Source organism: Osmia lignaria, chromosome 6, assembly GCF_051020975.1.
Source record: "Osmia lignaria lignaria isolate PbOS001 chromosome 6, iyOsmLign1, whole genome shotgun sequence".
NCBI classification, from domain to species: Eukaryota; Metazoa; Arthropoda; class Insecta; order Hymenoptera; family Megachilidae; genus Osmia; species Osmia lignaria.
In genome coordinates, this window is record NC_135037.1 from 1,901,915 (window position 1) to 1,913,692 (window position 11,778).

The window sequence follows — 11,778 nt, forward strand, 5'->3', positions numbered from 1 at the left end:
TATTATAACAGCGATGCGTAATGTACGGTAGATGAGAGAACGAAGGGAGGGAAAAAAAAATGAAAACCGGAAGGTTCCAGCTGCGTAGTGAATGCAGTGCCTTCTCCGAAAAATATCTTTTTCAATTTTGATAATGATAAATTATACTATGCGTTGTTAGAAAGATGTCCTGTGAAAGGAATGCAATTATATTCTGATAGATCCAGTTGTAGAGATAAGACATGGACGTCTCAGAGTGTTAATTACTAATTTGACTAATTACTCGCCAATCCTATGTCGATGTGTGCCATAAGAACTTAATTATCTCTCCAGCAACGCATGCTATTGTAAACTTTTCTAATCCCACGATTTTGAATTTTTAAAATCTAATTAAAAATTTCTAAATTGCGTTATTTTGTAAAACAAGTTATAATTTATATATAATTGTACATAAATTTTCAAATTAATTTTGAATTCGGGGAAGGAACGTGTTGTTCTTGTAATTAGATCGGTAATTAATGTTATGAAAAGTATATTATTCTAATGAGAACGATCTCCTTTCAAAAGTTCGATCGTTGTAAATGGGCATTCAATATATAGACAAAGAAAAATAAAAAAAAAAAAATATAAAGGAACGACGATGGGTCGTTTATGTGGATAAGAATCGAACAGAACACTGCGAACACTACGTGGCTACCATTTTTCTTAGCGCATGGATCAGTGAATTCGGCTCGTACGGAAACAAAATGCCGAACCTGTTGAACACTGCGGAAAGAAGCAGCAGAAAAGAGATGAAAATTAAAAATAATGTATTGTGACGAAGTTCCATCCATAAATAAAATAAATGAAAATATTATACAGTTAGGCCGACTTTTCCGCCAGTTCGTGCCTTTTTTCTGCAGGGAGAGAGAGTGCAGTTTTGGAAACGATCTGAATGTATGCTGTAATGTTACCGCCTGCTGCTAAATAGAAAGAAAACGAGAGATAGGGAGCAAGAAAGAGATATTTGAAGTTGGCCGATTTCGAAATAAAAACACAGGCGGGCAGAGGGAAAGGATGATGGTTAATTACGCGAAGAAATCTAAATGATTTTATGTTTGGTGAGGTAACAAAAGTGTGTGTCCTGTAATGCATTATGATTATTGAAGAACATTACGTGCACGCCGATTGTTTCGGTTAGTGAGCGTAACGGGTTAAGAAAAGCGATGAAACGAAGGGAAAGAAAAGAGGTGCGAGATTCTAATAAAGTGTAAGCAGTTCATCCGAGTGACACGAATGAAAAAAAAAGGGTGAGAAGAAAGAATGTATGCATGAGTGAGATTGAACGAAAGGGAGAGAGAGAATTCTAGCAATTGTTGAACGTTCATTAAATTGTCCTCGTTTCACGATGTAATAAAGGCTATTTTACTTTGATATCGATGTTGAATTATTTCCTTTGCACTCTTTAAATTTTACCAATATACTTGCATATTTATTTGAAATAAACCGCTAAACTCGATGTTAAGAGCGATGTCGGTATTCTAGATCGTGATAACCGGAAGTTGTTAGATTAGATCACTGTATTATCTATACTCGTTAATACTTTTCATTCAGATGAAAATTTGTATAGAAATACTCAACTGTTTAAAAATAGGATGGAAATTGATTTTTTATTTAATAAAATTTATACATTAGTGCAATATTTTCATAACTAAATAACAGATTTAAAAATTTCATCTCCAAGCTATTATATACTGTACACAAGCGAAATAATTTTAGTTCAAAGGAAGTTTCAAACACTGTATATCTACAGCATCCCCTTTATACCTATTTAACTGGCTCAATAAATGTAACTTTGGCTGTTTACAATGAGTTGTATGCAATTCGTATGAAGTACATATATTCAACAATATAGGTTCTTGTAAGCTTTTAACAGGGTTTCTTGTAATCATACTTTCATATAAATGCACCGCTGCTTTCAATTGACCCGTGTATAAAAGGCAAACAGCCATATTATTAACTAAGGCAATGTTTGAAGGATCTAATGCCTCTGCAGCTTGGAAATATTTATACGCTTCTGGAAAAGAATTTTGAGCTACTGCCATTAATCCTCTGTCCATCAGCTCTCTGACAGTTAACTCACTGTCTTGTTTTCGTGGATTGATGAGAAATTTCTCTGCTGCTGCAATATCCCCCAGAAACAGATGTATCCTACCTATACTAGCTCTAATTGCATCCATTTGTTCAGGTGTCCAATCTGCAGAGCTGTATAATTTCTCTAAAATCTCTATACCCAATATATAGTTCTTCATGCTAACTGCACAATTGGTAATAGATATTAAAACTCTGGATCTCCTGCCTTTCCACAATCTTACAGCATCCTCTTGCTCTGATGGATTGATTTTAACCTTTGAACCATCCCCGTTAAATCCAGCAGTAAAATTAGCTATGATCTGATTCACTGTAGCTAAAATCTTATAAAGATTATCCAGTGCTTGTTTTGGTTTACCACAGTACTGTGGAATTTCTGCTAAGAGCAGTCTAAAAGAAAAAGAAGCCATGGAACCTGGTCTGGTACCATAAAGTTCAGGATAAAATGTGAAGTACATGTCTGGCTTATCCAAATTGCCGAATGGTTTTGATTCACTTTCTAAAATATCAACCTGCTTCAGTTTAGTCAACAGAGCAAGTCTTGTGTACCACAGTTGCAAAGAATGTGGGGTGTGTTTACTAGGTTGATTTATTTTCCCATATCCTTGAGCATATACTGCTAACAATCTTCCTGTTAAATTTATGGCTGCTTTGTAACAACCAACTTGAATCAATTGTCTCAAGCCTCGTTCATCTTGTGTTACATCAGAAGCAGTAAGTACATTTCTTGCTGAGTTTTCATCCTCTCCTAGGAACCGCACAGCAGCATTCTTTATTAAGTTCGACATGTCACCTTGGATTGCAAGACCTGGCATTGTTAGGTTATCTCTATCCAGAAGATTAGTTCCAGCGGTGGATGTAGCGATATTTCGCAACACTTTTCGCGTTTGTTCAGAAGGTATCCAGGTATCTCTATGCATATCGTTTGCCCCACTGTGATCAACTCGGTCGTTACCAAGTAACGAAGTGCCTTTTAAAAATTCGCTCGAATGATCTGGTAATAATTCGAAGTCTGGAATTCTGCTTCCAGAATCTCTTTGCAAATCGAAGAAATCTTTTTTAGGTGAAACAATCTCGTCAAAAATTGTGCGAGATGCATTTTCAAAATAACGACTAATGTCAGCTTCTTTTGTAACCTCTTCAGTGGTTTCAGATTTCTGTTGCTTCGAAATATCACTTTTCTCGGCCATTCTATGTTTAACTACTTTATTATATAGTAAAAACTATATATATTTATGACATTTAATAAGTGTTACATATTAAATCAAAGAGAAATAAGCATCAGCTGTCAAAAGCAGATGGGAACATTTGTGGCACGTCCAACAGGACGTTACTCGGTACTCTCATTTGGGGTGTCTAAGACCCCTTAAATCATAACGCCTCGAAAACTAAGGCATGTTCAGTCTTTTGTATCTGTAGTCACTGTACAAGTCAAAGTGGAATAAAAAATGTAGCATTTTTTGCCTTGATCAATTTATTTATAACGAATTCCTTTGTACATGACTTGGAAAAGTGTAAGGAGTATTACAGAAATGAAGTTAAACAGTATTTATTGTTTATTCAGAAGATAGCATAGTAGAAATGACCCCAAAGAGGAAGGTATGTCTATCTTGTATAGGTTATATGATTATTATGACTATTTAGTTTGTAAACATGAATTAATAAGTGCAATATAATTGTTAACTGGCAGACTACAAGCTCAGAATCAACTTCAACAACTAGTTCTGGTTCTTCATCGAGTAGTTCTTCAAGTTCAGGCAGTGAATCTAGCTCATCTGATTCAGAAAATTCTAGTAGCTCTGCAAACAGTCAAAAAGCATCTGATACAGATAAAACAAAGAAGAAGACACCCTTCTCAGCTAATCGACATGGCAAATCTAAAGCTGACACAGTTTCTACACCTATTACAGAAAATAAAAACAAGGAAAGAATACCACCAAAGAGTAGACCTGTGGTATATTCTTCAGAATCGGAAGGGTCACCAAGCAAAGTAAAGTCTACAAAAAGAAAACCACCAGCTAAACCAAAAGCCACTGCCACAGTAGCACCTGTTGTTAAACAACAAAGGCTCCCTATTAAATCCATAGCTAGTGCCAGTCAGCAAAAGAATGTACCTAATACCAAACCAATTGGTAACAAGCCAAACAAACCTTCAGGTAAAAATATATTTATTTAAAACTGTTTTATTAATAGTAATTCTTTTTACATTTGTTATTTTATGATATATTTTTTATTAGTCTCCACCAGTACTAATGGTAAAGGTCTTGATAAGTCTGCAAAAACAACATCAGAACCTGTACAAAAGAAATTGAAGAAGAAAAGTATATTTAGTCCTGAAAATAGTAGTGAAAGTGACAGTGGTGTTCCAACTAAAACTAGTACAGTAAAACCACCAAATAGTTCAGCAAAATTTGCAAAAAATCAACCACCTAAGCCTAAGCCAAATGATGTAAAACAAAAACCTCCTGCTCCAAGCAGAGCTAGTATGTATTTCTGACATGTGTAATATATATTTTAACTATTCAAGCTAATAGTATTTTTTTTTACAGGTTTGATCACAAAAACGGCTCAGGCACGCAAATCAGAAAGCTCTGCAAGTTCAAAAAGTTGCTCTGGAGGATCAGGTTCTTCTGCCTCTACAGATAGTAGTACAGATTCTGAATCATCAGAGAGTGTTGCTAGCCCACAGCCTGCAACAAAGAAGAAAGAAACTCAACCAAGTACTGCAATAAATGTTGCCTCAAGTATTCCACCGAAACGGCCTTCCGCAACAGTTGCACCTGTTAAACCACAAAAATGTACAAAACGACAAAGTAATTTTATCGGTAGTTTTAATTGAGATTACGTTTTATGAAATATGAAATGAAACAATCGTTTTTAAAACATGCCCCTATATTTAGGTACGGTCAAGAGCGAAGATGAAGCTGATGCATCCGCCAGTGAGAAGGAAATGGACGAACATGGAGAAACAAGCGCATTGAAAACGTCGACTAAAGGCAAGAGGAAATTGCAAACACGAAAGGGGAGCAAATTAATTCAGCTTCAGGCAAAGGCAGCCAGTGATTCAGAATCTGATACAGGTAAGAATACACTGTATCAATAAGTACGTCATAGAATGCAACATTTTATTACTAATTCCCACTTCCGTGTCCCTATCTATCTTTTGTATTACGTTTTTGTTTGAAGTGTGTGGTAATTTCTAAAAGATTTCTGTTCATTGTTCCGATGATTATTAGTTGATGTTGCATTTGAAGCAAGCATAAATGTTTGATTTGTTTCCTACTTTTATATTTTATTTCGTGTTACGTTATGTTAAAAGTTAGACTAACAAGTTGCTTTCTCTTACAATAAGTTTGATCCTTCCTGTCGACTTTTCGTTACATGATACATAGATATAAAACTGTATTAACGTAGTTCCACCGTTCTTTGGTAGCAATTAGACGACACACGCTCGTTAATTGATCGTACAAAGTCGAAGTAGCATGAATGTTTGAAACGAGACGGGTAGAAAATTTTCTTCAGGCGGTGGATTTAGGACTCTATGCTGCCTCCTTAACACAAAAAAGCAGTATTTGCGGTTCTGGATGGATGGATTGGACATATGTATATGGCCCGCAGGTATCCACTGGTCGATGGGACAAATGTATTTCGTATATCAAAAACAAAAAGCATGTCCAAGGTGTCCTAAGATGCAGATACAGTCTTTTTGCTTACGGCGGCAGTATGGTTCTCAGGTACGGAAACGGTAGCGTGTAAACGTATCCTGCAAATTCCGCTGATCCGGTGTGATTTATCGAGAGTAGCTGAAAGCAAGAGGAGCACGAGCAAATCACCCGTTAAACGTGCTGGGCCTAGCACTGCTGCCAGACACTCATCCGGGCCCAACAGGCTGCCACAAAACAGTGGTGTTTCGAATACTACTGGTGGAAGATCTGGACCAGGAAATTATGGTCGTACGCGTGTGACCAAGGAAAGAGAATGCCCTTTAGCACCAGCTTGCGACTCTAGAGGTCATCTCTCTGGAAAACTTGATTCACATTTCACACTGGAGGCTTGTCCTTTGTATCATAATACCACACCACAGGCTTGCGTGTAAGTTGATCTTACGTTCTACTATAGTAATTGTTATACTCTTCAAGGATATTCAAATATTCTTCATTTTTCTAGAGAGTTTTATAAAGAAAGAAAGAAACGCGAAGAGGAAAGGAAGAAGGCTGTATCATGTTTAGCGAAAAAGTCTCCAAAGGGAATGCATCAAACGACAGAGCAGAGGAATTATCAACTGAAAGTGAGGGAAATGAGAAGCAAGTGGAAAGGAAGCGCTGGCGATGGAAACGAAAGCGATAGTAGTAGTGAACTTCAAGGAAACGAAAAGGATCGTCAACCACGTTTATCAAATCTAACTCCGGAGTACGATTTGAAGTTATTTATGGAAGCACAAGCGATTGCTAGTGAAAAAATTGTAAGTTTAAATCTATCTTCTGTACTACTCGATCGTTACATCAAGTGTATAACTTTGTCTTCTAAAGGAAAAGGAGCTGAAGGAGTTGGATTACGATGGCGAAGGTAGAAACAGTGGCGGAACACGAGTCATCGAAATGGGAAAATGGGAAATGGAAGTGTGGTACCAAAGTCCGTACCCTGAAGAGTTCAGTCGTGCTCCAAAACTTTACCTATGCGAATACTGTTTGCGGTACGCGAAAAGTCGGCAAGTTTTAAGGAGACATCGAGAGAAATGTTTATGGAGACATCCGCCTGGACACGAAGTGTACAGGTTAGTAAATAATTGTACGACCTTATTGGAATATACTTATAAATAAATAATAACATCTCTGTTGAATTTGTTTAAACAGGAAAGACAAGATAGGCGTATGGGAAGTGGATGGGAAACGTTATAAGCAATACTGTCAGAATCTATGCTTGTTAGCAAAATTCTTCTTGGACCACAAAACGTTGTACTACGACGTCGAGCCCTTTCTTTTTTACGTGATGACAATCGGCGACTCTGAAGGATGCCACACCGTTGGTTACTTCAGCAAGGTGAGTCTTTTATTAGACACATTTCAATTCAATTGCTGTTGAAAAGATTAATTAGCACCATTGACTATGCTTTGATTTATTGCCAATAAAAATAACGATATCTTTTCACGAGCATTTCGATTAACGTTTGCGCAACGTACATTAAATTATAAAGTGGAGACGAGCGATGTAATTATCTGTTCGTTGTGAAACGTTGGAAAAATATTTTCATAAATTGTCTATCAACCAAGACATTGTTTCCCCACGTATGAATCATGCAAAACGGAAAGTTACTAAATTTAAACGCTTAATAAGACTAGGGGGGATAAAAAGAAATTTGTTATTAGAAGAGAATATCCAAAGCAGGTACGAAAGAAATAAGTTCTTTGCCGATTTATTATTGGCACGGATCTCGTCGCGACAACTTACCAAGAGAGATATAAATTCTAATCACGTGCTCGTACGTGCGCAACTGTGCGTGAACGACCATGTCTGTCGGGGGGGGTACTTGGGTCGCTTAGCACTTGCGTAAATGGTGTCCACGTAGTAGGCGTCTCTACGACCTTTGCAGTTAATATGAAAATCCTTTAAACCCTCAAAGACTGACGGTGTCGTTTCATAAATACATAAAAACGCCTACGTTTCCTACGAAAAAAGATTCACCATCCTATCTCTAAAATTACTAACAAAAAGTCTAGGGTTCCCTAGATGCAGGGCTTTGACGATCTAGAGTACCCGAAGGACCACGCTTACATTGCAAAGCGTTGTTATTTCATTATTTTCCCGGTTGTAAAGGTGATGGCATCTGCTAATAGAGAATTCATTACTGAAGCAATTAGGTTTTAGTCAAAGCAGAAGGCAACTGGTCATTTACAATTCAGGTCGTTTCAATGGAAAAGCAATATCACTTTACAACAAACGCTTACCGTTCTCGTCAATATTATTAACGCAACTATGGAAAAGCTTCTTTATCGTGACTTAAAGAACTCTGAGGTCCTTGGAACAAAGATCATCTGAAGCATCTCGCTTCGAACAAAGATTCATCTTGGAATTTATATCCGGCTGAACCTCTTCGCTTTTGTTCTTGTTTTGTGGTTTACTAGGCCCGTAATGGCATCCGCGTTACGCGCAGGGATTACGCGAGCAAGGGTGTGTATTGCGAGGAGGGTGTCTCGTATCTGTGACCCCTCTTCACCCGACCACTCCTGGCCTGGTCTGGGACAGCTTGCCGGCGCGGCGGGTGTGCGGGGGGCAACTACGCACGCCTATTTACTGCGGAACAGCATCGCCGGAGTCGAAATCTTTACCGACGTTCAACGACCTCTGACCCTGGCAAGACGTGCCAACCATCCCACCCCTACCTCACTTCAGCAGGGTGACGAAAATTTCCTCCAGCCTCGAGCAAACCTTTACCTCTGCATTCTTTTGTCCTTCTCGTTGCTCCGCGAGCTCCTTCCTCGAGGAAATACTCTTATCCTTTTAAGGATCTCCTTGAATCCGCTGGTTCAATAACCATTCGTCTCTTCGAATCTCTGCGAAGTCGTTCATGATGCATGGAACAAACTATCGATCGAATTTCCCAGATATTCCTCGATATTTCACGATGGTTCGTTCATGATCAAAATATAAAGTAATTGGTTGTTGGAAAAGTGTCACTTGCCATGGAATGATGCCAAAGTGACAGAGGAAAGGTGTGGCAGTCATAGAAGATCCGAACCTATTTCATCTAGATTCTGGTACCACTGTTTTATTCTTCAAGTATTATTCAAAACCACTCGCAATATCCTTGGATGATATCACTACCCCCATCAGCAACTGATAGATACTACGTAAAACCATTGATAGCGTTAGATATATATTTCCAAACTTCTTACTAGCATTGTTTGCAAACAGTGTTGATGAACCGTTTGCAATTGAACATGCATCTTAGCACACCTTGGAAAAGGGCGTACCCCGCGAGAGGAGCCGCTTCCTGCATCCGCAGCAACGTCACAGCAGCAGCAGCAGCAGTAACGTGGAGTCAAAATCTTTATAGACGTTCAATGACCCCGACCCTGGCCAGACGGTCGTAGGGTGATGTTGGTAGGTAATGGTGGTGGTAACGTAGAGAGAGGGATGAAAGGGGTTGGGTGACTGGCGTACGTACGTACGCTATGAGCTTACAACGTGTAGTAGCAGGTGGGTGGCGTTGCGCGAGTGGGGGATGCCGAGGGCGGTGGTGGGTAGCTGGTAAACGAGGGATGGTGGTTGCAGAGGATGATGGAGAAGGGATGGTAGGGCGGTAAGGGGAGAGAGGGCGTCGCCTGGCATCGGGTCGTCAACCTTTCTGCAGCACTGCGACGTCGGGGTCGTTATTATTTCCTCCTCCTACTACTCTTGCTACCTCCCTCTTGCACACCTCTTGCATCTTCTCTCTCTTTTCTGTCTTCCTATGGCCCCCTTCGTCTTTCCATACTACTCATCGTCGTCTTCTTCTTCTTCTTCTTCTTCTTTCTTCATACAGTTTCTTCCCCGTGTCTGGAACCTCTGGCCCTATACTTTGAACTTCTTCCTGAAGTTTTCTCTTCTGAGCCATCTATTACTCGATAGGGATCAATTGTCTAATGGTCTACTTGGACGTTCTTTTCGATTGAGACACTTGTTAAGGGGAATTAATATTGTAACTAATCGTTATTTTATTTTATTAGTATATCCTCTTGTCGGGGTATCAATGATCACATTATGCATACGTATACCTAGCTGTTATAGAAAATCGTATTCAGCTGTTAAAGGGTTAAACCTATCCTTGTTCGGCCAGCCGAATTAGCCCAGTTGTTCGTCCTCTGTTACCCATCGAGGAGGGAAATGCATCCATGGTGTCTCGTAGAACCGATCGATCGCCGTAGCGTCCAGTAGCGCGCACAGATATTTCTTCTTCGTATCTTGCGGTCTCCCCTGCTCGACCTCGAATCATCCGGACGTTGGCCTTGAGAGTTCAGGCCATTGACCCGGACCATGCTGGGCGTTGACCTTGAGTAATACGGACATTGACCTCGTCGAACGAATTACCAGTTTGTTATCGTATCTAGGTAAATTGAGGGTGTTACGAACTCTTTTACGCGTATGAAGCGATGCAAAGATCTAAAAAGTCTCGAAGAAATTTTCGAAATGCAATACTATTGAATTCTGCTATACTATGCTATTCTGATGTCCTTAGTAGTTTGGCAAAGATCATCGAATATCTAGGACGTTGACCTTGGACGATAGCAAGGGTGACCTTGAACAATCGTCACGTATCAGAGAAGCTCGACTCGAGGGAGACGATAAAGAAGGGGAGAGAAAGGACGAGAGCGAGCAGTGAATTTATAAATTTTCGTTATTAACGCCACTACTCCCTTTGCTGTGTTTAACGCGCCACTCGTTTTCGCTCATCCTGCGTGTGACGTAGAATTTTTATCAATTCCGCGAGCCAGCCAGCCGAGCAGAAACGAGAAGGGGCTCGGACGTGAACATTTACAGCTTCCGGTCTATGCTTACTGAGACATGAAAGCAAGCTTCTCCAGTAAATTTCGAAAGAAACCTTCTTACGTTCTTCTTCGAGCAATTACGAAAAGATTAGCGTTTCGTAGAATGCTTGTACAATTTGTCTCTGTCGAACTTTGTGCCGCGCCTGAATTCAGACCCCAAAAAAGAAATAATAATTTAATACTTTTTAATGTATGCATACATTTAATATTACTCGTTTATGAGGGTAATATTTTGAATTCACCAGACTGCGATCACGTTGGTCATATCAAGGAAAGGGTAGAGCTATGGCGTGCAGGTCTCCCATAGCCAAAGGATTTAAATATACCTCTGTCGGGACACTTATAATTGCTGTTTACGACACGGACGATAATGCTCGTAATCGTAATGCAATACAGTTTATTATATTCGCGAGTAGCGTGGGGGCTGCTTAAGATACCCCCGAAAAAGGAGAAATGCGTGTCACGTGAAATCCAGAGGAGGAACCGGTTTTCGGGGCCATCGGGTCCAAGATGCTCGGAACGGGGCCCTGTCCTGTTCCTGAAATCCTTCTGCCTTCTGCTTTCCACTGTCCGACGATCCAACAGGCTCTGATTCTAGTAAAACAAGATTTTCGATAGCCTTCGTCTTCCATTCGCCCGATCATCATCCACGTATCGGATTATCAACGATCCGTGTAATTGAGATGATCCTTCTGCGACACCTGACTCACCCTAGTTGTTTCCATAATCCCTAGGAAAATAGATTAACTAACGATACTGTTAGTAAATGGTGTCTTACAAAATGCAATGATATTGCTAGTGAATTTTCAAAAATTTTCAAGTTTCCCTGGAACTTTTAAGAATCCTAGAGTAACCTAAGGAGAACGGTATTCAAAGCTTCCAACAGATGTGCTTTTACAAGATACAAAAAAGATAGCTAATTAACGCGTTGATGAAGACGTATTAGCGTTCGATAGCCGAGTCAGTCTCTGTAAGAATACACGGGTACACGGGTCGAACATACGCGGCGGTGTTCCGAGCAAACGAGACGACAGCATATCCTCTTACGTAGATATTCCAGACAGGATCTCGCGTGAAGGAAGAAAAAAAAAGAAACGTCGAGCGAGGAACACGACACGCATGTCGAACATCACCACCTCCGCCA

The 11,778-nt window shown here is 39.8% G+C and overlaps 2 protein-coding genes across 6 annotated transcripts in view; one reads left to right on the plus strand and one right to left on the minus strand.

Annotated features, from left to right (window-relative positions):
- Positions 1-1,619: 1,619 nt before the first annotated feature.
- On the minus strand, positions 1,620-3,448 carry LOC117601524 (trafficking protein particle complex subunit 12). Its single transcript, XM_034318371.2, has one exon. It carries the CDS (start codon positions 3,297-3,299, stop codon positions 1,734-1,736), a length of 1,566 nt encoding a protein of 521 aa, XP_034174262.1. The 5' UTR covers positions 3,300-3,448; the 3' UTR covers positions 1,620-1,733.
- A 54-nt stretch (positions 3,449-3,502) lies between these two features.
- The window catches only part of chm (lysine acetyltransferase chameau), a 41,954-nt gene continuing 33,678 nt past the window's right edge, over positions 3,503-11,778 (plus strand). Inside the window, exons 1-9 of one of the 5 annotated variants that reach the window (XM_034318353.2) lie at positions 3,503-3,708; positions 3,800-4,265; positions 4,347-4,592; positions 4,659-4,934; positions 5,010-5,189; positions 5,844-6,201; positions 6,277-6,571; positions 6,639-6,883; positions 6,963-7,149. In XM_034318353.2, coding sequence (XP_034174244.1) covers positions 3,691-3,708; positions 3,800-4,265; positions 4,347-4,592; positions 4,659-4,934; positions 5,010-5,189; positions 5,844-6,201; positions 6,277-6,571; positions 6,639-6,883; positions 6,963-7,149 — 2,271 coding nt within the window. In that variant the 5' untranslated portion in view covers positions 3,503-3,690. The remainder of the gene's footprint in view (positions 3,709-3,799; positions 4,266-4,346; positions 4,593-4,658; positions 4,935-5,009; positions 5,190-5,843; positions 6,202-6,276; positions 6,572-6,638; positions 6,884-6,962; positions 7,150-11,778) is intronic. The other 4 variants (XM_034318356.2, XM_034318354.2, XM_034318357.2 and 1 more) reach the window with 4 other exon arrangements.

Coding starts and splice junctions, on each gene's coding strand:
- LOC117601524 (XM_034318371.2), bottom strand. CDS start 3,299: ATGGCCGAGAAAAGTGATATTTCGAAGCAACAGAAATCTGAAACCACT.